At 42.9% G+C, this 23057-nt stretch overlaps 2 protein-coding genes across 3 annotated transcripts; one reads left to right on the top strand and one right to left on the bottom strand.

Annotated features, from left to right (window-relative positions):
* Positions 1–458: 458 nt before the first annotated feature.
* LOC136531568 (chromatin assembly factor 1 subunit FAS2 homolog) lies at positions 459–6588 on the top strand. Of its 2 annotated transcripts, XM_066524209.1 has the most exons (13): positions 459–694; positions 812–935; positions 1050–1076; positions 1342–1414; positions 1521–1624; positions 1714–1928; positions 2015–2114; positions 2256–2322; positions 2784–2872; positions 2959–3097; positions 3195–3295; positions 4323–4484; positions 6157–6588. In XM_066524209.1, exons 1-13 carry the CDS (start codon positions 581–583, stop codon positions 6363–6365), a joined length of 1524 nt encoding a protein of 507 aa, XP_066380306.1. In that variant the 5' UTR covers positions 459–580; the 3' UTR covers positions 6366–6588. The 2 variants fall into 2 exon arrangements, with proteins under 2 accessions (XP_066380306.1, XP_066380308.1); XM_066524211.1 differs by lacking the exon at positions 4323–4484.
* Positions 6589–6727: 139 nt separating this feature from the next.
* LOC136531569 (protein TRACHEARY ELEMENT DIFFERENTIATION-RELATED 7A-like) lies at positions 6728–7965 on the bottom strand. The gene has a single exon (XM_066524212.1). It carries the CDS (start codon positions 7922–7924, stop codon positions 6854–6856), a length of 1071 nt encoding a protein of 356 aa, XP_066380309.1. The 5' UTR covers positions 7925–7965; the 3' UTR covers positions 6728–6853.
* Between the last annotated feature and the right edge of the window lie 15092 nt (positions 7966–23057).

Below are 23057 nucleotides of genomic sequence, written 5' to 3'. Positions count from 1 at the left end.
CTTCGTTCGATGTCGTATCGAAAAGTTACCATTTTTTTTAAGGTTGAGTCTTGTCATGCCACTTCTGGTGGCGCGACAAAAAAATACTGTCATGCCAACAAAGTGTTGTGACAAGGTTTTCCATGTAGGAAACACCGTCTAATGTGGCAAATCTTGCCGCACAAACATTATTTTGTCACGCCAGGCGGATTGGCGCTACCTAAAGGTCAGATCTGCAAATTTGTTTAGGAGCGGTTATTATTAAAATATTAAATAAGAATGATTAAAAATAATAAAAAAATCCTAGGGAGCTGGCTTGAACAGTATTCCCACTGCCCGCCCAACCCACGCACATGCAGTAAATGGGCCGCAATTTAGCCTACTCAAAATTCGGCCCAGATCTTGCTACCAGTGCTAGAAGAAGCGAGCGCGCAACAGAGTGGAAGGTGCGCGCGCAATCCACTCCCTTTTCCCGCCGCTGGTTTTCCCTCTCCCCAAATCCAATCCAAACCCTAGAGAGAGAGAGAGATTGGAGGCGAGGTGAAGGCAATCCGTCGAGGAGGAAAGCCCGATCGGCGGAGCCCGTCCAGCACTTCACAAGATGCGAGGCGGGACGCTGCAGATCAACTGGCACGACCAGCAGCCGGTGCTCAGCCTCGACTTCCACCCCGCCTCCCGCCGCCTCGCCACCGCCGGCGCCGACCACGACGTCAAGGTTGGTTGCCCCCGCCTCCTCTCCTCTCCTCCACCGCCATTGCCTTGCTCTTGCTGATCCGAGATTTGCCCCCTCCCATTTCGGCGGCGTCGTTCCGTGACCGGTTCGGGATTGCAGATCTGGGTGATAGCGTCGGATGGCTCGGACGACAAGCTCCCCACTGCCACCTTCAAGAGCGCCCTCGTCCCCAATAACACCGCCCACAGCTCCGCGGTCAACGTCCTCCGCTTCTCCCCTTCAGGTACACTCATTTCTGATTTCCTGTTCTGTCCCTTGGAGCCCATACATACAGAGATATATAAAGTCTCTTCCAGTCTTTTTGTAACTGACTCTTTCCCGCCTTGGTTTCCTGCAGGGGAGTATCTCGCCTCTGGTGCTGACGGTACGCTCAATTTGGCATCTATCTAGGATTATATGTCAAGTCATAATTGGTTTTGCCTACCATCCTAAAATGCAATTTTTTTTTTGCTAATCATCTAAAATGGAATTAGTTTTGTTAATCATAATAAAATGGAATTGATTTAGCCAATATTCATTGCACCGGAACAATTGAATTCGTAATGTGAAGCTATCTTTATTTATCGCTCAATTATCAGATGGTTTCGTGTGTCCACGTGCGATGAATTGTTGTGTTTCATGATGTACAGGTGGCGGCATCATCCTCTGGAAACTGCATTCCGCTGACGACGGTGAGGCATGGAAAATTCACAAGACGTTACTGTGAGTTCTGCTTACTGAAACGGAAACTTCTTTTTCCGCAAACTGGCCTGCTTCTTTGGAAGCCTGCTAAATGGTAACGGCCTAATTTGTTTCATTTCATTCACAGATTCCATCACAAGGATGTTCTTGACCTCCAGTGGTCGCATGACAGCGCATTCCTTGTTTCTGCATCAGTTGACAACACTTGCATAATTTGGGAAGCTAGTAAAGGTGACTCCCGCTACAGTACGGAATCTGTTATTTGCAGCAGCATGAGTTCTGTCCTATCTTGTGTTATTGATATCTGATGATTTTCTCAGGCACGGTGCACCAAAAGTTGGAGGGACATCTGCATTATGTTCAGGGTGTGGTGTGGGATCCTTTGGGCCAGTATATTGCTTCACTGAGTTCTGACAGAACCTGTAAAATATATGCAAATAAGCCTCAGGGCAAATCCAAGAACGCGGAGAGGATGAACTTTGTTTGCCAGCATACACTAGTGAAGGTAGAATATCAGAATCATGATGAATCTAAGGTGGGTTTATCTCTGCCCTCATTGCTACAGCATTTGAATGCAAACTGTGTTTTAACTGAGCAGGAATATGATCCTTTGTCTTGCAGCCACCGATTAAATCTCATTTGTTTCACGATGAGACACTACCATCTTTCTTCCGGAGGTTGGCATGGTCACCTGATGGATCTTTTCTAGTATTGCCAGCAGGTATATATTGTTTTTGCATTAGTGTTTAGTGATAGTTCAGCTCACGTTTCTTAAGCTTGAAACTGTGTTCACTGGTTGCATGTTATTTAGTCTGTTTTCAGCAAATTCTCTATCATCATAACCCCCTAATATCTTTATCAGGCCTTTCTAAACACTCTTCCGAAGTGATTAATACCGCTTATATAATGTCCAGGCGTGACCTCTCAAGGTAGCAGATCTATTACTTGAAGTAACCCTGTGTTTTCCAGTTCTTGACATATAAACAAAGGGACCAATCTGGTCAAACTCAACATTTCAACTGATACTTAAAATAAGATAATATGGTACTTGGACCATCACAGAATCGTTCCTGCTACATTTCTTTGTTCAATGTAAGGTTAGTTTACTGCACCTTAAAATAAGTTATAAGTGAAAACTTTGAAGTCTTAAATTTTAGAAGGTAATCACATTTGATTGCTTAGTTGCCACAGGGTGCTGAATCTTACTTTCTATTGTGTATGTGCTAAATTTCTGATGAATGTTACAGATTACAGACATTTGGCGTTTTAGATAAGGTTATCATGATGTATTCCGTGTTTTGGGACCGAAGCACATACTCTAGAATCTAACTTTGACTGTACATGTAGTTTCATTGCTCTTTTAGGTTACTGACTGTATTTGGCACTGCAGGCCTGCAATACAACTCCCTGGGGCCAGTAAAGCTATAGTAGCAGTACGCTTCTGCCCTGTGCTGTTCAAACCACGTGGTTCTAACCCAGGTAGCTCAATTTATGGCAACTTTGCTTTGCTCAAAAGTTCTACTTATCTTTTTACAATGAATCTGAATCACATTTAAATTTTGCAGATGGTCTCTTCAAGCTTCCTTATAGAGTTGTTTTTGCTGTTGCTACTTTGAACTCTCTGTATGTCTATGATACAGAAAGTGTTCCTCCAATTCTAGTCCATGCTGGTCTACACTATGCTGCCATTACCGATATTGCATGGTGGGTACTTATACAGTTTTGCTTTTGTAGTCTTCCCAGTCGAGCTTTGCATATCTACTGGTGCTAGTAATTCATCTTTGCAATCTATTTGTGTCAGGTCTTCTGATGCTAAGTACTTGGCAGTGTCATCACGAGATGGCTACTGTACTATAATAGAGTTTGAGAATGAGGAACTGGGAGAGCCCCACATCCTCCCTGGTATCTCTCCATTCCGTTCATCTTTCCATACCATTATTTATTTTCTTTGTCGGTTGTTGCGTACTTGCATGTTGAGAATTGTATTCCTGCTTGGAACATTCCATTCATCATCAGTGTACATCATGGTTATTTTCTCAGAAGTTTTAGGATTCAATACTGGCTCGTATGACAATCACAATGACCAACTGTAATTAATATAAAAATTAGCAATGGGCGACTAGAATGATACTACCTCCGTTCTAAATTATAAGTCATTTTGGCTTTTCTAGATACAAGCTTTTGCTATGTATCTAGACATAGCGTATATCTAGGCGCATAGCAAAAGCTATGTACTTTGAAAAGCAAAAACAGTTTATAATTTGGAATGGGGGGGGGGGGGTACTAAACTTGTTTGGAACAGATTTTACATACTGATTTTCGAATTATCCTTGTTAACCATCTCCTGCCGAAAGGCTCCATATCATTTGCCATCTAAATCATATTCATCTTACCACTTGAACCTGTTTTGTTCTTAAAGGAAAATGGCATATTTTGTTTTCCAGTTTTTCATTGACTTGTGGCACATAGCCATACCCTGCATGTTTTTTTGAGGAATGTCATACCCTGCATGTGATGGAATACCCTGCATTTCTTGCTTTCAGACGTACCTGACATACCTCTAGGTTACATGTATCACCTTTATGTAATTGTCTGAGATCAATAGAGCTTCATTCGTCTATAAATCTCTAGGTTCCATGAAGCTAATAAGAACAATACGCAAGTGATGTATTGATATGTAAGATCATCTCCGCAGATCCATTGCATTTTGTAGTTCTCTGTATCAAACCTTATACAATCTGTAATGAAACTAATAAAAATGATTCACAAGTGATCTATTGGTATGTAGGATGATCTTTAAAGATGCGATGCATATGTTTGGTAGTTCTGCATGTCAAACCTTACACTGTATTGTCCCTTTTCCCCCTTTCTGATGTGATTTCCTGGAAGACACTCTTCTAACACGGCCCAATTTTGGATAAATCTCTAGGATCAAAGGAAATTGCTAAAGGGAATTTGACACCTGAGACCAAGAAGCCTGTATCCGCAGATTGCATGAAGGTTGATATTAGTGCCAGCAAGCTTAAGATGGAAGCCAACCCTGTGGCTGTAGGAGTTAGAGCACCACTGCTGCCAACGGAGAACATCACGAGTAAGTCTAATATAAGAAATGAATTGCTGCATTTGCAGTAAAGTAGGTAGCTGAAGCAGTTAGATCTTATATTGTTATCGCAAGTATTGCATCTCACTTTTATAGGTGATCTTTAAAGAAATCCAGTCTACCTATATTCTCCTTCTGATCTACACCTAAAGATTCGGATTGTACTCATGACACATGGGAGCATTAATATGGACTGCTGTGTTAATGACCATCAATGAAATAAGCACTGTCATGTGTCCGTTCATTGACTTGGAGAAGGCTTATGATAAAATACCAAGGAATGTTATGTGGTGGGCTTTGAACAAACATAAAGTCCCAACGAAGTACGTCGGGCTCATTAAGGACATGTACAACAATGTTGTGACTAGTGTTCGAACAAGTGATGGAGACACGGATGACTTCCCGATTAGGATAGGACTACATCAAAGGTCAGCTTTGAGCCATTATCTGTTTGTCTTAGTGATGGATGAGGTCACAAAGGACATACAAGGGGACATCCCTTGGTGTATGCTTTTCGCAAACGATGTAGTGCCAGTTGATGAAAGCCGGACATGAGTGAATCAGAAACTGGAGTTATGGCGGGAGACTTTGGAGTCCAAAAGTTTTAGACTCAGTAGAACTAAAACTGAGTATATGAGATGTGACTTTGGCACTACTACTGGGGAGGAGGAAAATATTAGTTTGGAAGGTCAAGTAGTGCCTAGAAAGGATATCTTTCGATATTTAGGATCAATGCTACAGAGAGACAGGGATATTGATGAAGATGTTAGCCATAGAATCAAAGCAGGGTGGATTAAGTGACGCTAAGCATCTAGTGTTCTATGTGACAAAAGGGTACTACAGAAGCTAAAAGGCAAGTTTTATAGGACGGCGATTAGACCTGCTATGTTGTATGGTGTAGAATGTTGGCCTACGAAAAGACGACATGTTCAACAGATAAGTGTCGCGGAAATGCGTATGTTGCGTTGGATTTGCGGTCATACAAGAAGGGATCGAGTTCGGAACGATGATATACGTGATAGATTAGGGGTAGCACCAATTGAATAAAAGCTTGTTCAATACCAGTTGAGATTGTTTGGACATGTCCAACGGAGACCTCCAGAGGCACCGGTGCGTAGTGGAATCCTAAGCCAGGATAGTAACGTGAAGAGAGGGAGAGGAAGACCGAAGTTGACTTGGGTAGAGGCAATAAAATGAGATTTGAAATGATGGAATATGCCCAAAGACTTAGCCTTAGATAGGAGTGCTTGGAAAACAGCTATTCACGTGCCTGAACCTTGATTGCTTCTGCTGGGTTTCAACTCTAGCCTACCCCAACTTGTTTTGGACTTAAAGGCTTTGTTGCTGTTGTTGTATGTGTCCGTTCATTCAAAAACAAATGTTATAAGTAACATGGCAACTACTAAAGGGCCTCACTGACAGGCATCTTGATAAATTTCGTCTGAATTTTTTCACATAAATTGCTCACTTAAAATTTGATCTACAATACGGTAACACAGTCCTTCCAATCAAATGGCTCTCTGATGCCCTTGCTCCAATCATGTGGAAGAAATCGTTCTTACCGACTATCTATGCATGCCCATGTCAGACCATATTATTTGTCACCCCTACTCCCATGTATTTTCTTGAAGGCACTAACAAGAACCAACTCTTGAAATTTCAGGAACAGGGGAGCTTGCTGAAGGAAATGTGGCCTGTGAAAACAAGAAGCCGGTAATAGTAGACAGTATGGAAGTAGATGTCGATGATAACAAAGTCCAGGAGGCAACCATTCCCATGGCTGTTGAAGTGACACCACCACCAGTACCGACCAAGAACATCGCATCGAGTAAGCCTGCTAAGAGGCGAATTACTCCTATCGCAATCAACTAAGTAGCAGAAGCAGTTAGGATTATGATGTGTTATGTAGTGACAAGTACTGGATATTATGTTTAGGCTACCCTGTAAAGTTGTTTGTGCCGCCTTGTTCAGCTTCTGCCCTAGTCCCATAGATTCTCTTCCTGCTCGACACAATTGGGGAGAATGTGAACAGAAAGGCTATGTGTATGATCACACTTTGTTATGATGCAACATGCAGCCACTAACCGTCATCTTACACAGTGGGGTTAAGTGAAACTTCTGAGGAAATTGTTTCACACAAACTGCTCATATACAAATGCTGGCATATAATTACACATTGAATCCAATCAGATGGGTCTGTGCGCCCTTATTTCATTCACATGAAAGAACATAGAATCTTATATAAATACTCAAATGCATGCAAGGGTAGTATGTGTATTTGTGTATGGGTATGGTAATTGCCCCAAGTTGAAGGGCCTTCAGTGTAGGCAGATACTATATGGATATGGCATCATATCATCTTAGGACTTGGTTATGCGTGCCTTGGATTTCTCAAACTCATCTTCGTTCTCGCCGGCCTCTTCAAATCTGATATCTTCATCTTCTGAAAGGACCTCAATCTTTTCACCATGCGGCCCTGGTATGACCTTCTCGTCGACATGCTTGTGCTTTGTGACGTTGATGACCTCTGTCTTCTCTTCTCTGCTCTCATGTTTCTTGTGCCAGGTCCAAGGGAGGTGGTGATGCGCTGTTGTCTCCCCAGCTGCTGCGGTGTTTGAGGACTCGCCAATGGCGTCCTGCTTCTTGACCGCCTCTTGGAACTTGACGTCCTCGTCTACTGTCAGCCTGACGACGTTGGCACCCCCAGGACCTGGCATGGTATCCTTGTGGACATGGACATGGTCGCTGAAGTTGAGCACCTCAGCCTTGGTCTCCGTCTTCCTCCCCCTCTTCTTGTGCCAGCAGAGGAGCGCGGCGAGGCATGCCAGCAGCAGCAGGCCGCTGAGTGAGACGAACACCACGATGATGACAATGTGGTGCGGAGGGCTAGGCGGAGGCGGCACAGGCGCCGGCGGAGGATGGATATGTGGCGGGGGCGGTGCGAGCGGGTGAGGCGGTGGTGGCACTTGAGGCCGAGGAGTTGGTGGTGGCGGTGGGCGAATAGGCGGGGACGGTGGTGGGGGAGCACGGCGAGGTGGCGGCGGGGCCTGAGTGGGAGGCGGAGGAGCACGGCGCGGTGGCGGTGGCGGCATTGTGGGCGGTGGCGGAGCACGGCGTGGTGGCGGGGGTGGCAGAGCCGGTGGTGGGGGAGCGCGACGAGGAGGTGGTGGTGGTAGGGTGGGCGGTGGCGGAGTGCGTCGTGGCGGTGGAGGCTGAGGAGGCGGCGGGGCACGCTGTGGCGGTGGTGGTGGGAACCGCTGTGGCGGCGGTGGGGCTTGTGGCCGTGGTTGCGGCGGTGGTCTTGGAAGGTAAGGGTTTGGAGGGAAGTAGGGGAAGCCCAGTCCTGGAGGGCTAGGGTTGAACGCCATTGCTACTTGATCAGAGGAGAGCTGGGAGCTGGGCGCAGCTGTGCTGCTGTAGGTGGTGATCATGCATCACATATTTATATATCCAATGGCTTTTTGGAGGGAAGAGCGTGAAGGTTAGTGAGCTGTGGTGGTGATCATGTAGCACATATTTATATATCCAATGGCTTTTTGGAGGGAAGAGCGTGAAGGTTTGAGTTGCAAGTGACTTGGCTCCTCTGCTACGGTTTCGGCTGGGTTTGCATCGCTTCTAAACAATGCGTGCCTTGGCACCCAAAGAAGCCCCTGTAGCTGTCTGCCTCCTGTCTATATGAACGAGACACTGACACCTAGTAGCTAGTCTCCATCTGCCTTTTGGACCTCATCATGGTTTACAGCACTGCTAACTAGTTCCCTTGATCCTCAATGAAACAGATGTTCTGTGTTTGGAATTTCCTCGCAGTTGCATTTGGATCACCACACTGATCGACACACGCATAATCGTGTGCTTCAGTTCCCTGCAATGCTTTTGAGTGAAGCACACAGGTGGCCTGGCCTTTGGCTTGAGGAACGAAGAGGACGGCGACAGCCGGCCATGCTTGCTTTCGGCCGGTTGCGCATGGAGACGCGCGGTGCCAAGGGAGATGCTGCCATTTGATCTGAGGATGGCTTGTAAGCAAATGGCACCATGCTTGACTGTGTTGTAAGGTACGGATGCATTCCATCACCGTCTATCATGTCATGCAAGATATGTGCAGCAGCTGCCAAGTCTTTGCAAATCTCGCATGATCATTTCGCACCAATTATTTATATATGTTCATCATCATATACTACTACTAGCAGAAAATGTCCATTCGGTTTTCCTTCTACAGAAAAAAATAATACAGAAGGCTCTGAACAAAACGGCGACATGGTACATGTGTGTGGGTATAGTTATAGCCCAAAGAGACCATTCCGGGGCCCAGTTAGAATTTGGGCCGATTCATTGTAATGGGCCATCCTGATATCCTAGTACCCTGTCCGGTCCAACAGAACTGGAAAAGAAGCCCATCGTGCAAAGGCATCAGACAGCCAACCTCTACTAGTGATCTACTCGATCCGTCCCAAATTATAAGACGTTTTGACATTTCTAGATTCATAGTTTTTGCTACGCACCTAGATGTATATTATGTCGCGATATACATAGTAAAAGCTATGGATCCAGAAATACCAAAACGTCTTATAATTTGGAACAGAGAAAGTACTAAACTGTCAGATTATAGACAATGAGAAGAGAGTGTCCTCTCAAAAAAGAAAAGAAAAAGAGCAACTCTGAAGTCCTGGATGCAGGGCGTATGCGCCCAAGCCATGGGCACACGATCCGGCATTTTAGTGCTCATATGATAGCATCTATACGATATAATCAAGCTTGCTATGGCTCTCAACAGGTCAAGCGTTAACAAGGCCCCAATGCAAAAGAGGGAGTTGTTAGGTTGATCTCTACCAACTTGACCCAACGGTCAATTGGGCCCTTGATCTGCGCCCTGATCGGGGGCGCCCAACCCTATCTATGGTTGGTGGACCCTCGTCCTACAGCGCCATAAAAGGGAGGTGGGTGTCGGGGCACAAGGCACGAGGTTCACCTGAGCCGCCACAAACCCCACCTACATCCTAACCATAAGCCGATCTAGAGAGGAGCGCTACCAGCGACGAGAAGCCACCACCGCCGCGTCTTCATCGCCGCATCTGCGACCGTGCCTCCACTGCGCCTTCGACACCGCCGCCGGACTCCACTGTTGCCCTACATCGACACCATGGCCAGCTCCTCCGCTAAGCCTGCCGATGGCCGGTAACGCCTCCCCACTCTCATCCTCTCTCTCTATCTCTCTCAGTTTTAGTTCATGTTCTAGGGTTTACTATATCCTAAATGCAAGTTTATACCCGCTAGATCTACTCCTAGTGATCTTAAGTTCTATCAATGGTATCAGACGCCTTACTAGGGTATAGATCTAGATCTTGGGGTAGAATAGAACGAGAAAGTAGAAGGAGGGGATTTGAATTTTCTCTAAAAGATGTGAACCCTAACCCTAGATAAGAAGAGATCCGGCGGGCCTACCCGGTCCTCTCGCCGGAGCACACTACCGCCGGCCGTCATTGATGCCGCGCGGGTAGCCGAGCCGCCTCTCGTCGCCGAGATTCCAACGTGCGGGCGCGGGCGTGGGCTCAGGGCGTCGACGCAGGGCCGCTTGATGGCGGCGTGCTCTCCCTCCGGGGAGCACGTGTGCCAGCGAAAGGGAGTGCGGCGGCGCCGCCACCTCCTCCGACAGCCATAGGAGGCTGCTACTACGCCGCTCCATTTCGCTGCGGTGCTGATGGGTGAAAGGGGAGGGACAAAATGGACCTAAGGTTTGGGAGACGACGGCAGCGAGCGGTTTTGATCTCATGAAATCAACGCCCGGGCGTCGGATGGTGATGAACGGCTAAGATTGCTTGGGCTCGATTTGGCCCAGGCGGGATTGGCAAATCCCATCCCAGGCCCTGGTTGCGGCTTGGGCGCGAGGGAGGCGCTGCGCGCGCATGCGCAAGCGCTATTGGGCCGTGCGCTGCTGCTGCATACTGGGCCGCGCGCAAAACTACTGGGCTGCGGAGAATAGAGACACACGTGAGCGCCTGCTGGGCCAGACTGAATGTACATTAAATTCCCTGTTTTAAGTTTTATTATTTTTCAGAAGCAGTTTTGATGAACTTTGTCAAGTTTTGATGTTAAATCTCTATCAAAATTTGACCCAACGAGATAATTTTTTCAGAGAGTAGATGAGTACAGTAAAATGCTTCTGAAAAGTAGATAAATTATTTTTTATGTTTCCGCTGCAAAGTTTAACATTTATTATATTCTAATTAAATTCGAACCCATGGGTGGATTTAATTTGAAGAGCAGTTATTTTTTATTCCGTAAATTATAATATTGTTATTTTTCTGACAAACGTTGATAATAGCAATATTATAATCTTTTTTCATGAGTTTTTCCATGCATTAATTCTATTTCTGCCCAACGGTGATGTAGAATTAGTGTAGAAGAATGTTATATGTTGTATGTTTTAATTTTGACCAACGTTAAATTAAGGCATGTAATTATTAAGTCATATTTTCACACTATCTCTGATGGTGTTTTTTAGGACTCAACCCTATGGCATTTATCTCGCACGTTCCGCCTCTTGAAGGGGGCAACTATCATGTATGGCGAGAGAAGTATGAATTAGCACTTGCGCTGTCCGAAAATGACCTAGCGCTTACCTCTCCGTGTCCTACTGAGCCAGTGGACCCGGTGAGGGAAGAAAATGAAACTAATGCTGATTTCACTGCTCGGCAGTGAGATCATGCAGAAATAAGAATGAAATATGATCTCGAATGTAAGAAATGAGATATTTCGAACCACAAGTGCTTGATGGTGGCTAAGTCCACTATTTCAGATGCAATAAGGGGGGTCTATCCTAGATTGTGACACCGCCACAAAGTATCTCAAGAAAGTGGAGAGTTAGTTTACTGACTCTTCAAAGGCTTATGCTAGTACCCTGATAAAGAAATTATTCAATGAGAAATACTCTGGTGGAGGGATAAGAGAGCACATACTAAAGATGAGCAACACGGCTTTCAAGCTGAAGCCAATGGATTTGGGGCTCAAGGATGAGTTCCTGATTCATTTGGTTTTTGCTTCCTTGCCTAAAGAATATGAAACTTATGTTGTAAATTACAACATGCAGTCCGATAAATGGGATATTGAGAAGCTCATTGCAATGTGTGTGCAAGAAGAGGAGAGGCTGAAAAGCTCACAGGGTGACTCTGCTACCCTTGTAAAGGACAACATGAAGAAGAACTTTAACAAGAATGCCAAACCTCAAGGGAAAGCCCCTCAGAATGACCACCATCAGAAAAACAATAATACCCAAGTTGAAAAGGATCAGTGCAAATGGTGCAAGAAGCATGGACATTACCAGAGGGACTGTTCTGATTTCCTGAAGAGCCTTTTGAAGAGAGGTGAGGACTTCATTACATTCATAGATGAGTCCTTGTATTTAAGTTATGCAAAATCTACTTGGTGGATTGATTCAGGTGCAACTATTCATGTTACAAATTCATTACAGGGATTCCATATGAGGAGGACCCTGCAAAGAGGAAAAAAAAGAATTAAAGTTACAAATAGAGTTGAAGCTGGAGTTAAAGCCATTGAAGATCTCTCTCTAGAATTAGATAATGGTTTTATACTTCATCTTTCAGATATTCTTTATGTATACCCTCTTTGCGTAGAAACTTGAAAAGTGTTTCATGACTAGACGATGATGGATATGATTGCTATTTTGGTAATGGCAAATGTCAGATTATGTTTAATAATAAGTGTGTTGGTCTTACCTTCCGACAAGACAAGCTTTATTTGTTATCACTTCTGAGAATGTGAATGCTGTGAGCACTGAGAATGAGAATGCTTCCTCGTCTATGAATGCAACAAATAAGCGGAAGAGAATTCATGATGCATCATTGAAATTATGGCATTTTCGTTTAGGCCATATTTCGAGGGGGGAGAATAGAGCGATTGATTAAGAAATCAATTCTTCTACCTTTAGAATTTTTAGATTTAGAACAATGCATTGATAGCATAAAAGGAAAGTATGTTAAGAAAATAAAGAAAGATGCCAAATGAAGCGTAGGAATTTTAGAAATAGTTCACACAGACATGTGTGGTCCTTTTCCTGTGAAGAGTGTGGATGGTTATGATTCATTTATAACATTCACAGATGATTATTCTTGTTTTGGCTATATTTATCCAATTAAAAAAAGATCAGAAGCATTGGATAAATTTAAGATATTTAAGGCAGAAGTAGAAAATTAGTACAACTTAAAGATTAAAGTAGTAAGATCTGACCGTGGGGGAGAGTACTACGGTTGACACACCCCATATGGCCAAGTTACTGTACCTTTTGCAAGGTTCTTACAGAAAAATGGCATAGTTGCCCAGTACTCTATACTGGGCGAGCCTCAGCAGAATGGAGTGTCTGAAAGACTAAAAGGTCCTAATGGCTAGAGGGGGGTGAATAGCCTATTAAAAATTTCTACAACAACACTTAACAAACCGGTTAGACAATTATGAGGCGAAGCAAGTGTTGCACTAGCCTACTAAAAATGCAAGCCACCTACCACAATTCTAGTTTCTATAGTTTCTATCCACACAATGACTATGTCACTATACTAAGTTAGTGTGCTATCAAAGACTAACTAAAGAGCCACACTAACCAAACTAATAAGCTCTCACAACTAGCTACACTAAAAACTTGATAACTAGTTTGCGATAATGTAAAGAGAGAGAGAGAGAGAGAGAGAGAGTAAGATGGTTATAGCGCCATGTCGAGGAATGAACCAATCAATCACAAGAATCAATATCAATGAAGACCAATCACCTCAGAATCAAATGATGACATAATGATTTTTTACCGAGGTTCACTTGCTTGCTAGCAAGCTAGTCCTCGTTGTGGCGATTCACTCACTTGGAGGTTTACGCGCTAATTGGCATCACACGCCAAACCCTCAATAGGGTGCTGCACAACCAACACAAGATGAGGATCACACAAGTCACGAGCAATTCACTAGAGCATCTTTTGGCTCTCCGTCGGGAAAAGGTCAAGAACCCCTCACAATCACCACGATCGGAACCGGAGACAATCACCAACCTCCGCTCAACGATCCTCGCTGCTCCAAGCCATCTAGATGGCGGCAACCACCAAGAGTAACAAGCAAATCCCGCAGCGAAACACAAACACCAAGTGCCTCTAGATGCAAACACTCAAGCAATGCACTTGGATTCACTCCCAATCTCACAAATATGATGAATTTATGATGGAGATGAGTGGGAGGGCTTTGGCTAAGCTCACAAGGTTGCTATGGCAATGCAAATGGCCAAGAGAGTGAGCTAGAGCCGACAAAATAGTATTTATAGACACCCCCCAAATAATAGAGATGTTGGCTCAATTATTGGGCTGACTGTGCGTCAACCGGACGCGCAGGTCGTGTTGACCTAACACACCGTTCATGTATATCGGACACGTCCGGTGTGGCGACCGGACACGCTCGGTCACAACCTGACCGCCATGTATCTAGTTCAAACTAATGTAGCTGTTGATGCCACACATTCACTTGCGACCGGACGCTCAGTTAGAAACGACCGGACCTTGAGCCACAGCGTTCGGTCGAGTCTAGTAAGCTCCCAGGGCCGATCGGACGCGACATTAGAAAATGACTAGACATTGAGCCTCAGCGTCCGGTCGAGTCCAGTAAGCTCCCAGGCATGACCAGACACGTCCGGTCACTCTAGACCGGACGCTCCCAGTGTTCGATCAACTATTACACTGAACATCGACTTCGCTGATTCACACCGGACGCGTCCGGTGTGGTGATCGGACGCGTCCGGTCACTGAGTTCGGTCATTAATATCGGACACGTCCGGTCATCATACCAGACGTGTCCGGTCACTCTGTGACCAGCGCGACTAACTCCTTTTCTACTCTATCTTCTTCACCCTTGCTCAAATGTGCCAACCACCAAGTGTATCACCTTGTGCACATGTGTTAGCATATTTTCACAAACATTTTCAAGGGTGTTAGCAGTCCACTAGATCCTAAATGCATATGCAATGAGTTAGAGCATCTAATGACACTTTGATAACCGCATTTCGATACGAGTTTCACCCCTCTTAATAGTACGACTATCAAACCTAAATGTGATTATACTCACTAAGTGTCTTGATCACCGAAACAAAATGGCTCCTACCATTTATACCTTTGCCTTGAGCCTTTTGTTTTTCTTTCTTCTTTTCCAAGTCCAAGCACTTGATCATCACCATGGCAACACCATTATCATGTCATGATCTTCATTTGCTTTACCACTTGGAATATGCTACCTATCTCATGATCACTTGATAAACTAGGTTAGCACTTAGGATTTCATCAATTCACCAAAACCAAACTAGAGCTTTCAATCTCCCCCTTTTTGGTAATTGATGACAACCCTTACACAAAGATATGAATTGAAATTCAATTGAATCCATGTTGCTTGCCAAGCATATTTACCATATGTAAAAGGATATGGACAAGTTTTATGAATCCCAAATGGTAGCAATTTCTCCCCCTACATATGTGCTAAAAGTTTGGATTGTAGCCTGCACATATGCTTAGATAGGAAATATAGGAGACAATGTCTACCAAATGATGCTAAGGTATCAAAGATGGACCTTTGAAGCGTGATACCAATCGGAGTGCACCAATATACCATCCTTAGCACCATTAGTAACTAGACATACACAAAAACTAGAATACCCCGTGAGATCAACATTAGAAGTAAGGGTCTAGCTTTCATAATGTGAGCATGAGTCTAGTTACTTAAACCTATGCATGCTAGTTTTCCATTTCATCATCCAAACCTTCAACTAGCATACACCACACACAAGCATGGATATTGAAATTTAAAACTTGTGCCATGCAAGCAAACATATGAAATGCACATTCAAATGCACCATACAAGTTCATGAGCTTGCTCCCCCTACTTGTGTGCTTAAAATTTTAATTAATCCCTTTCCTTTGCCAATATCTCTCCCCCTATGTCAAGTTCTCCCCCTATCACTTATATCTTTATTTCTTTCCCCTTTGTTGTCTTAGTACACTATTTCTATTTCTCCCCATAGCACTAATATCTTTGTTTTTCATAGCACTATCTTTGTTTTTCTCCCGCTTTGTCATCAATGACCACAAAGGTTCAAAATATAGATAGGTTGAGATTATCAATGTCAATCAATGGGGTGAGGATCATTTTCCCAAATTTAGTTCAATCTAGAATACTTGCCAAAGACATTTAACTCGGTTTGATCCAAGGACAAGCTTCTTCACATCTCCAAATAAGTGTTATCTTGTACCATGTTGAGTTAAACACTTAGAGCTTATTTTCTAGATCAAACACTAGGTTTATAAGCCCACAAACATGTCATATGCTACCACTAGATCAAAATAAGCATAGAAGCAATAGTGGTGCCATACAATCATCAAATTCATTTGATTTTCATGAATGAGCCTATTAAATGTGAAAGATGTCTAGATGCACTAAACTTGTCCTTAGCTAGGATGTATGCCATGCCAATCAACTTTTACCTTGGATTGCTCGAAGGAGAGGCGTGTCATATAAGTGGGGGAGGGGTGCATCAACACATATTTGAGAAATCCAATATATTCAACTCATTCCTTAGCTTGCAAAACCTTTTCTCATCCAATGGCTTGGTGAATATATCGACAAGTTGATCTTCGGTGCCTACACTCTCAATGCAAATGTCCCCTTTTTGTTGGTGACCTCTTATGAATTGGTGGCGGACATCAATGTGCTTTGTTCTTGCATGTTGAACCGGATTATTGGTCAACTTGATTGCACTCTCATTGTCACATAGCAATGACACTTTCTTGAACTTGATTCCAAAGTCACTCAAAGTGGCCTTCATCCAAAGTATTTATGCACAACAACTATCGGCGGATATGTATTCGACTTCGGCGGTTGATAATGCAACACTATTTTGCTTCTTTGATGACCATGAAACAAGTGATCTTCCCAACAATTGACATGTACCCGAGGTGCTATTTCTTTCAACTTTGCATCTCACATAATCCGAGTTGGAGTAACCAACTAGCTCAAACTTGGCTCCTTTGGGATACCACAAACCAACATTTTATGTATGCTTCAAGTACCTCAATATTCTCTTTGTAGCCTTCAAATGACTTTCTCTTGGTGAGGCTTGAAATCTTGCACATATGCATACACTAAACATGACATCCGGCCTTGATGCGGTCACATAGAGTAGGCTTTCAATCATAGACCGATATAATTTTTGATCTACCATATTGCCACTTGTATCACTATCCAAGTTGCTATTTGTTCCCATTGGTGTACTAATGGCTTTGCTATCACTCATGCCAAACCTCTTGATCATGTCCTTGATATACTTGCCTTGACTCACAAATGTACCATTCTTCAATTGTTTGATTTGAAGACCAAGGAAGTAACTTAACTCTCCAATCATGGATATCTCAAACTCATTAGCCATCATCTTTCCAAATTCTTCACAAAAATCTTGATTGGTTGATCCAAATATGATGTCATCAATATAGATTTGCAACACAAATATATCTTTTTCAATCTTCTTGATAAAAAGAGTGGTGTCAACCTTGCCCATCATGAACCCTTTAGAGAGTAGGAAGTCCCTCAATCTCTCATACCATGCTCTAGGTGCTTGCTTCAAGCCATACAATGTCTTCTTCAACTTGTACACATGGTCGGGCTTCTTATCATGTTCAAAACCAGAAGGTTGCTCAACATATACTTCTTCATTGATATAACCATTGAGAAATGCACTCTTAACATCCATTTGATAGAGTTTGATGTTGTGGGCACAAGCATAGGCTAGCATGATTCTAATTGCTTCCAATCTAGCAATCGGGGCATATGTTTCTCCAAAGTCAAGACCTTCAACTTGTGTATATCCTTGTGCTACCAATCTTGATTTGTTCCTTACTACTATCCCATCTTAATCTTGCTTGTTTCTAAAGACCCATTTGGTTCTAATTACATTGTGTCCCTTTGGTCTCTCTACTAATTCCCATGCTTGATTTCTTGTGAAGTTATTCAATTCTTCATGCATAGCATTCACCTAATCAACATCCTTCAATGCTTCATCTATCTTCTTTGGTTCAATGGATGACACAAATGAGAAGTGCTCACAAAATAAAGCCAATCTTGATCTAGTTTGTACACCTCTAGAAATATCTCCAATTATAGTGTCCAGAGGATGATCCCTTGCAATATTGGTTGGTTGGAGTATTTGAACTTGATTGCTTGCACTTGCTTGATCATTGGGTTGAGATGATGTACTAGCCACTTGATCTTGTTCATTATCATGAGAGCCACTTATACTTGCTTGATTTGTATCATCTTACATATTTGAGTTAGAGAGCACTTGCACTTGATCATCTTCATCATCATTCACTTGCCTAGGCCTCAATTCACCAACATCCATGTTCTTCATGGCATTTGAAAGTTGAATGCCTCTAACATCTTCAAAGTTCTCATTCTCTTCTTGTGAACCCTTGGTTTCATCAAATTCAACATCATAAACTTCCTCAAGAGTACCACTATCCAAATTCCAAACTCTATATGCTTTGCTAGTAGTTGAATATCCAAGTAGAAATCCTTCATCATATTTCTTATCAAACTTGCCCAATCTAGTGCCTTTCTTCAAGATATAGCATTTGCAACCAAAGACCCGAAAATATGCAATGTTGGGCTTTCTACCATTCAAGAGCTCATATGGTGTCTTCTCCTTCAATGGGTGACAATAGAGGCGGTTGCTACAATAGCAAGCCATGTTGATAGCTTCGGCCTAAAAAGACTGACTCACATTGTACTCACTAAGCATAGACCTTGCCATATCAATGAGTGTTCTATTTTTCTTCTCAACAAGGTCATTTGATTGTGGAGTGTACTTAGCCGAGAATTGATGTCTAATTCCAAATTCATCACACAACTCATCAATTCTAGTGTTCTTGAACTCACTGCCATTGTCACTTCTAACTCTCTTGATGGTTGTTTCAAACTCATTGTGAATGCCCTTGACAAATGATTTGAATGTTGCAAACACATCACTTTTGTCCATTAAAAAGAATACCCAAGTGTATCTAGTATAATCATCCACTATCACAAAACCATATTTGTTTCCACCGATGCTAGTGTATTGTGTTGGCCCAAACAAGTCCATGTACAATAACTCAAATACTTTACTAGTGCTCATCATGCTTTTCTTAGGATGGGTGTTTCCAACTTGTTTGCCGGCTTGACAAGAGCTACAAAGCTTATCCTTCTCAAACACATCTTTCAAGCCTCTAACCAAGTCATGCTTAACCAATCTATTCAATTGTTTCATTCCAACATAACCAAGCCTTCTATGCCATAACCAACCTATGCTAGACTTAGTGAACAAACATGTAGATAATTTAGATTCGCTAGCATTGAAATCAACTAAGTATATATTCTCATATCTAAAGCCTTTGAAGATCAAATTAGAGCCATCTACACTTATGATTTCTACATCATCTACCCCAAATATGCATTTGAATCCAAGATCACACAATTGAACCACGGATAGCAAATTGAAGTTCAAGCTCTCTACTAGCAACATATTGGATATGCTCATGTCATTGGATATTGCAATCTTACCAAGCCCTTTGACCTTGCCTTTGCCATTGTCGCCAAATGTGATACTATCATAACCATCATTGCCATTGGTGTTGATTGATTTGAACATTCTTGCATCACCAGTCATGTGTTGAGTGCACCCACTATCAAGAACCCAATGCCTTTCTCCGGCTTTGTAATTGACCTACAAAAGAAGATCCATTCTTTTTAGGTACCCAAACTTGCTTGGGTCCTTGAAGGTTAGTGACCAAGCTCTTTGGCACCCAAATGACTTTCTTCTTTGAGCTCATCCATCGTTTACCAATGAACTTAGCCTTGACACCATTTGCACCTTTGGTAAGCACATAGAAAGAATCAAGCTTAATGGAGGATACATTAGCTTGTGACTTCTTATTCATGCACTTTTGCTCTACATGACCAACTTGCTTGCAACTAGTGCAAAACCGACCATTATTCTTCACAAAACTAGTCTTGTGAGGAGCAAAGGCTACCTTGCCTTTCTTGGGGGTATAGCCCAATCCCTCTTTATAGAGAGAAGCTCTTTGGCTACCTAAGTACATAAGCAAGCGGTCCTCACCACCATAGGCCTTAGCCAAGGTGTGAGTGAGCTTATTGACCTCCTTCTTGAGGGTCTCATTCTCAACCATTAGTGAGGCATTATAAGTGAAACCAACACTACTAGATGAGGTGGAAGTAGAAGTACTACAAGAAGGGTTAGCGGGAGCAACAATGATAGGCATAGATAATGATTCATCAATTATATCACAAGTTAAGCCTACATCACAAGTCTCAACATGCTTCTTTTTAATTTGCTCATCAAGCAAAGAGGAATGAGCTTTTTCAAGCTTCTTGTGAGCCTTGCCAAGCTTCTCATGGGCTTCCTCTAGCCTCTCATGAGTTGCTTTGAGCTCATCAAGGGCTTGCTTAAGGGCTTTTACTTCCTTATTCAAGCTCTTGCATTCCCTTCTCTTAATGTCAAAGTGTTCTTTAGCATCTTCTAGCATGTCAAATAATTCATCTTTAGTAGGTTCATCATCATCACTATCACTATCATTTTCATTATTATGTTCCTCATCACTTCCATCATCATAAGTTTGTACCTTAGTGGCCTTGGCCATGAAGCATGATGGAGTGTCAAAGAGAGAAGGCTTCTCATTGATAGCAATGCTTGCAAGTGCCTTCTTCTTGGTGGTCTTGTCATCATCACTATCATCATCATCACTTGAGGAAGCATCACTATCCCAAGTGACCACATATGAACCACCCTTCTTCTTCTTCTTGAAGGTCATCTTATCCTTCTTCTCTTTCTTTTCCTTCTTGTCCTTCTTCTTGTTCTTCTTGTCATCATCTTTGTCACTATTGTATGGACATTGAGCAACAAGATGATCTTTGCTTCCACAATTGAAGCACCTTCCTGACTCTTCCTTGTTCTTGGATGAAGATTTCTTCCTTCTAGCATGGTAGCCTTTCTTCACCATGAACTTGCCAAATCTCTTGACAAAGAGAGCCATCTTCTCATCATCATCATCATCCCATGAACTATCATCTTCACTTGATGAGTCTTGCTTTGCCTTGCCCTTGGATGATGTGGCCTTGAATGCCACACTCTTCTTCTTGTCATCCTTCTTTTCATCTTTCTTCTCCTTCTTTTCTTCCTTATCATCATCTCTATAAGCATCATCGGTCATAATATCTCTCAAGATTTGGTTTGGTGTCATTGTGTCCAAACCAGTCCTCACTAGTAATGTGACCAACATGCCAAATCTTACGGGTAAGCATTTCAAGAACTTATGAGAGAAGTCCTTGTCATCCACCTTCTCACCAAGTGCTTTGAGATCATTGACAAGCACTTTCAACCGATGGAACATGTCCGACACACTCTCATCTTCCTTCATCTTGAAGCTAGCAAATTTTTCTTTGAGAATGTATGCCTTTGCACCCTTCATTGCCTTGGTGCCCTCGAATGATTCTTCCAACTTCTTCCAAGCCTCATGAGCCATCTCAATGTTCTTGATTTGCTAAAATGTTGTCTCATTGATTGCATCATGAATAGCACTTAGAGCAATATCATTATTTTAGAGTAGCACTTCTTTGGGCGTGGTGGGATTTTCTGGATCATCAATCTCAATTTTGGTTTCTACCACCTTCCACACCTTTCTATTGATTGACTTGATATGTGTGGTAATCTTGGACTTCCAATATGGATAATTTGTGCCATCAAATTGGGGTAGCTTCTTAGTGTTGTTGATTTGAGCCATTTTTACACCGAAGGTTGTTAAGCCTCAAATCACGGTGACCTCGACTCCGATACCACTTGAAAGGTCCTAATGGCTAGAGGGGGGGTGAATAGCCTATTAAAATTTTCTACAACAACACTTAATAAACCGGTTAGACAATTATGAGGCGAAACAAGTGTTGCGCTAGCCTACTAAAAATGCAAGCCACCTACCACAATTCTAGTTTCTATAGTTTCTATCCACACAATGGCTATGTCACTATACTAAGTTAGTGTGCTCTTAAAGACTAACTAAAGAGCCACACTAACCAAACTAACAAGCTCTCACAACTAGCTACACTAAAGAGCTTGATAACTAGTTTGCGGTAATGTAAAGAGAGAGAGAGAGTAAGATGGTTATACTGCCATGTCGAGGAATGAACCAATCAATCATAAGAATCAATATCAATGAAGACCAATCACCTCGGAATCAAATGATGACACAATGATTTTTTACCGAGGTTCACTTGCTTGCCGGCAAGCTAGTCCTCGTTGTGGTGATTCACTCACTTGGAGGTTTACGCGCTAAATGGCATCACATGCCAAACCCTCAATAGGGTGCTGCACAACCAACACAAGATGAGGATCACACAAGCCATGAGCAATTCACTAGAGTACATTTTGACTCTCCGCCAGGGAAAGGTCAAGAACCCCTCACAATCACCACGATCGGAGCCGGAGACAATCATCAACCTCCGCTCGACGATCCTCGCTGCTCCAAGCCGTCTAGGTGGCGGCAACCACCAAGAGTAACAAGCGAATCCCACAGCAAAACACAAACACCAAGTGCCTCTAGATGCAAACACTCAAGCAATGCACTTGGATTCACTCCCAATATCACAAAGATGATAAATCTACGATGGAGATGAGTGGGAGGGCTTTGGCTAAGCTCACCCCTCTTAATAGTACGGCTATCAAACCTAAATGTGATCACACTCACTAAGTGTCTTGATCACCGAAACAAAATGGCTCCTACCATTTATACCTTTGCCTTGAGCCTTTTGTTTTTCTTTCTTCTTTTCCAAGTCCAAGCACTTGATCATCACCATGGCAACACCATCATCATGTCATGATCTTCATTTGCTTTACCACTTGGAATGTGCTACCTATCTCATGATCACTTGATAAACTAGTTTAGCACTTAGGGTTTCATCAATTCACCAAAACCAAACTAGAGCTTTCAAAGACGCAACCGTACCTAATGGATATTGTGAGAAGTATGATAATTTACTCTACTCTACCGATAAGTTTATGGTGGAGGCGTTAAAAACCGCCATTCATATTCTTAATCGAGTGCAAGCAAGTCGGTGCCCAAAACACCATATGAGTTGTGGACAGGAAAGGAACCCTCACTTAACTATTTATGTGTGTGGGGTTATCTAGCTGAGGCTAAAGTCTTTAATCCAAACATAGGGAAGCTAGACTCCAAGACAGTCAGTTGCCATTTCATTGGCTATCTAGAAAAGTCAAAAGGTTATCGCTTCTATTGTTCTGACAGACATACGAAGTTTGTAGAAATGAGACACGTTGTGTTCTTGGAGGATGATTTGGTCAAAGGGAGCATGGTAGCATGAGAAATTAATTTTGAAGAGAAGCGGGTATACGTGCCCACTCTGATGGTTCTAGAACCATTCTTCATGCTACCTATTGTTGCTGTACCAACAGTGCATGACACTGTAGTAACAACGCCTGTTG

Source organism: Miscanthus floridulus, unplaced genomic scaffold (assembly GCF_019320115.1).
Source record: "Miscanthus floridulus cultivar M001 unplaced genomic scaffold, ASM1932011v1 fs_373_5_6, whole genome shotgun sequence".
In the NCBI taxonomy this organism is placed as follows: Eukaryota; Viridiplantae; Streptophyta; class Magnoliopsida; order Poales; family Poaceae; genus Miscanthus; species Miscanthus floridulus.
The sequence above is the reverse complement of the archived record's forward strand: the minus strand, read 5'-3'. Positions and strand labels throughout refer to the sequence as shown.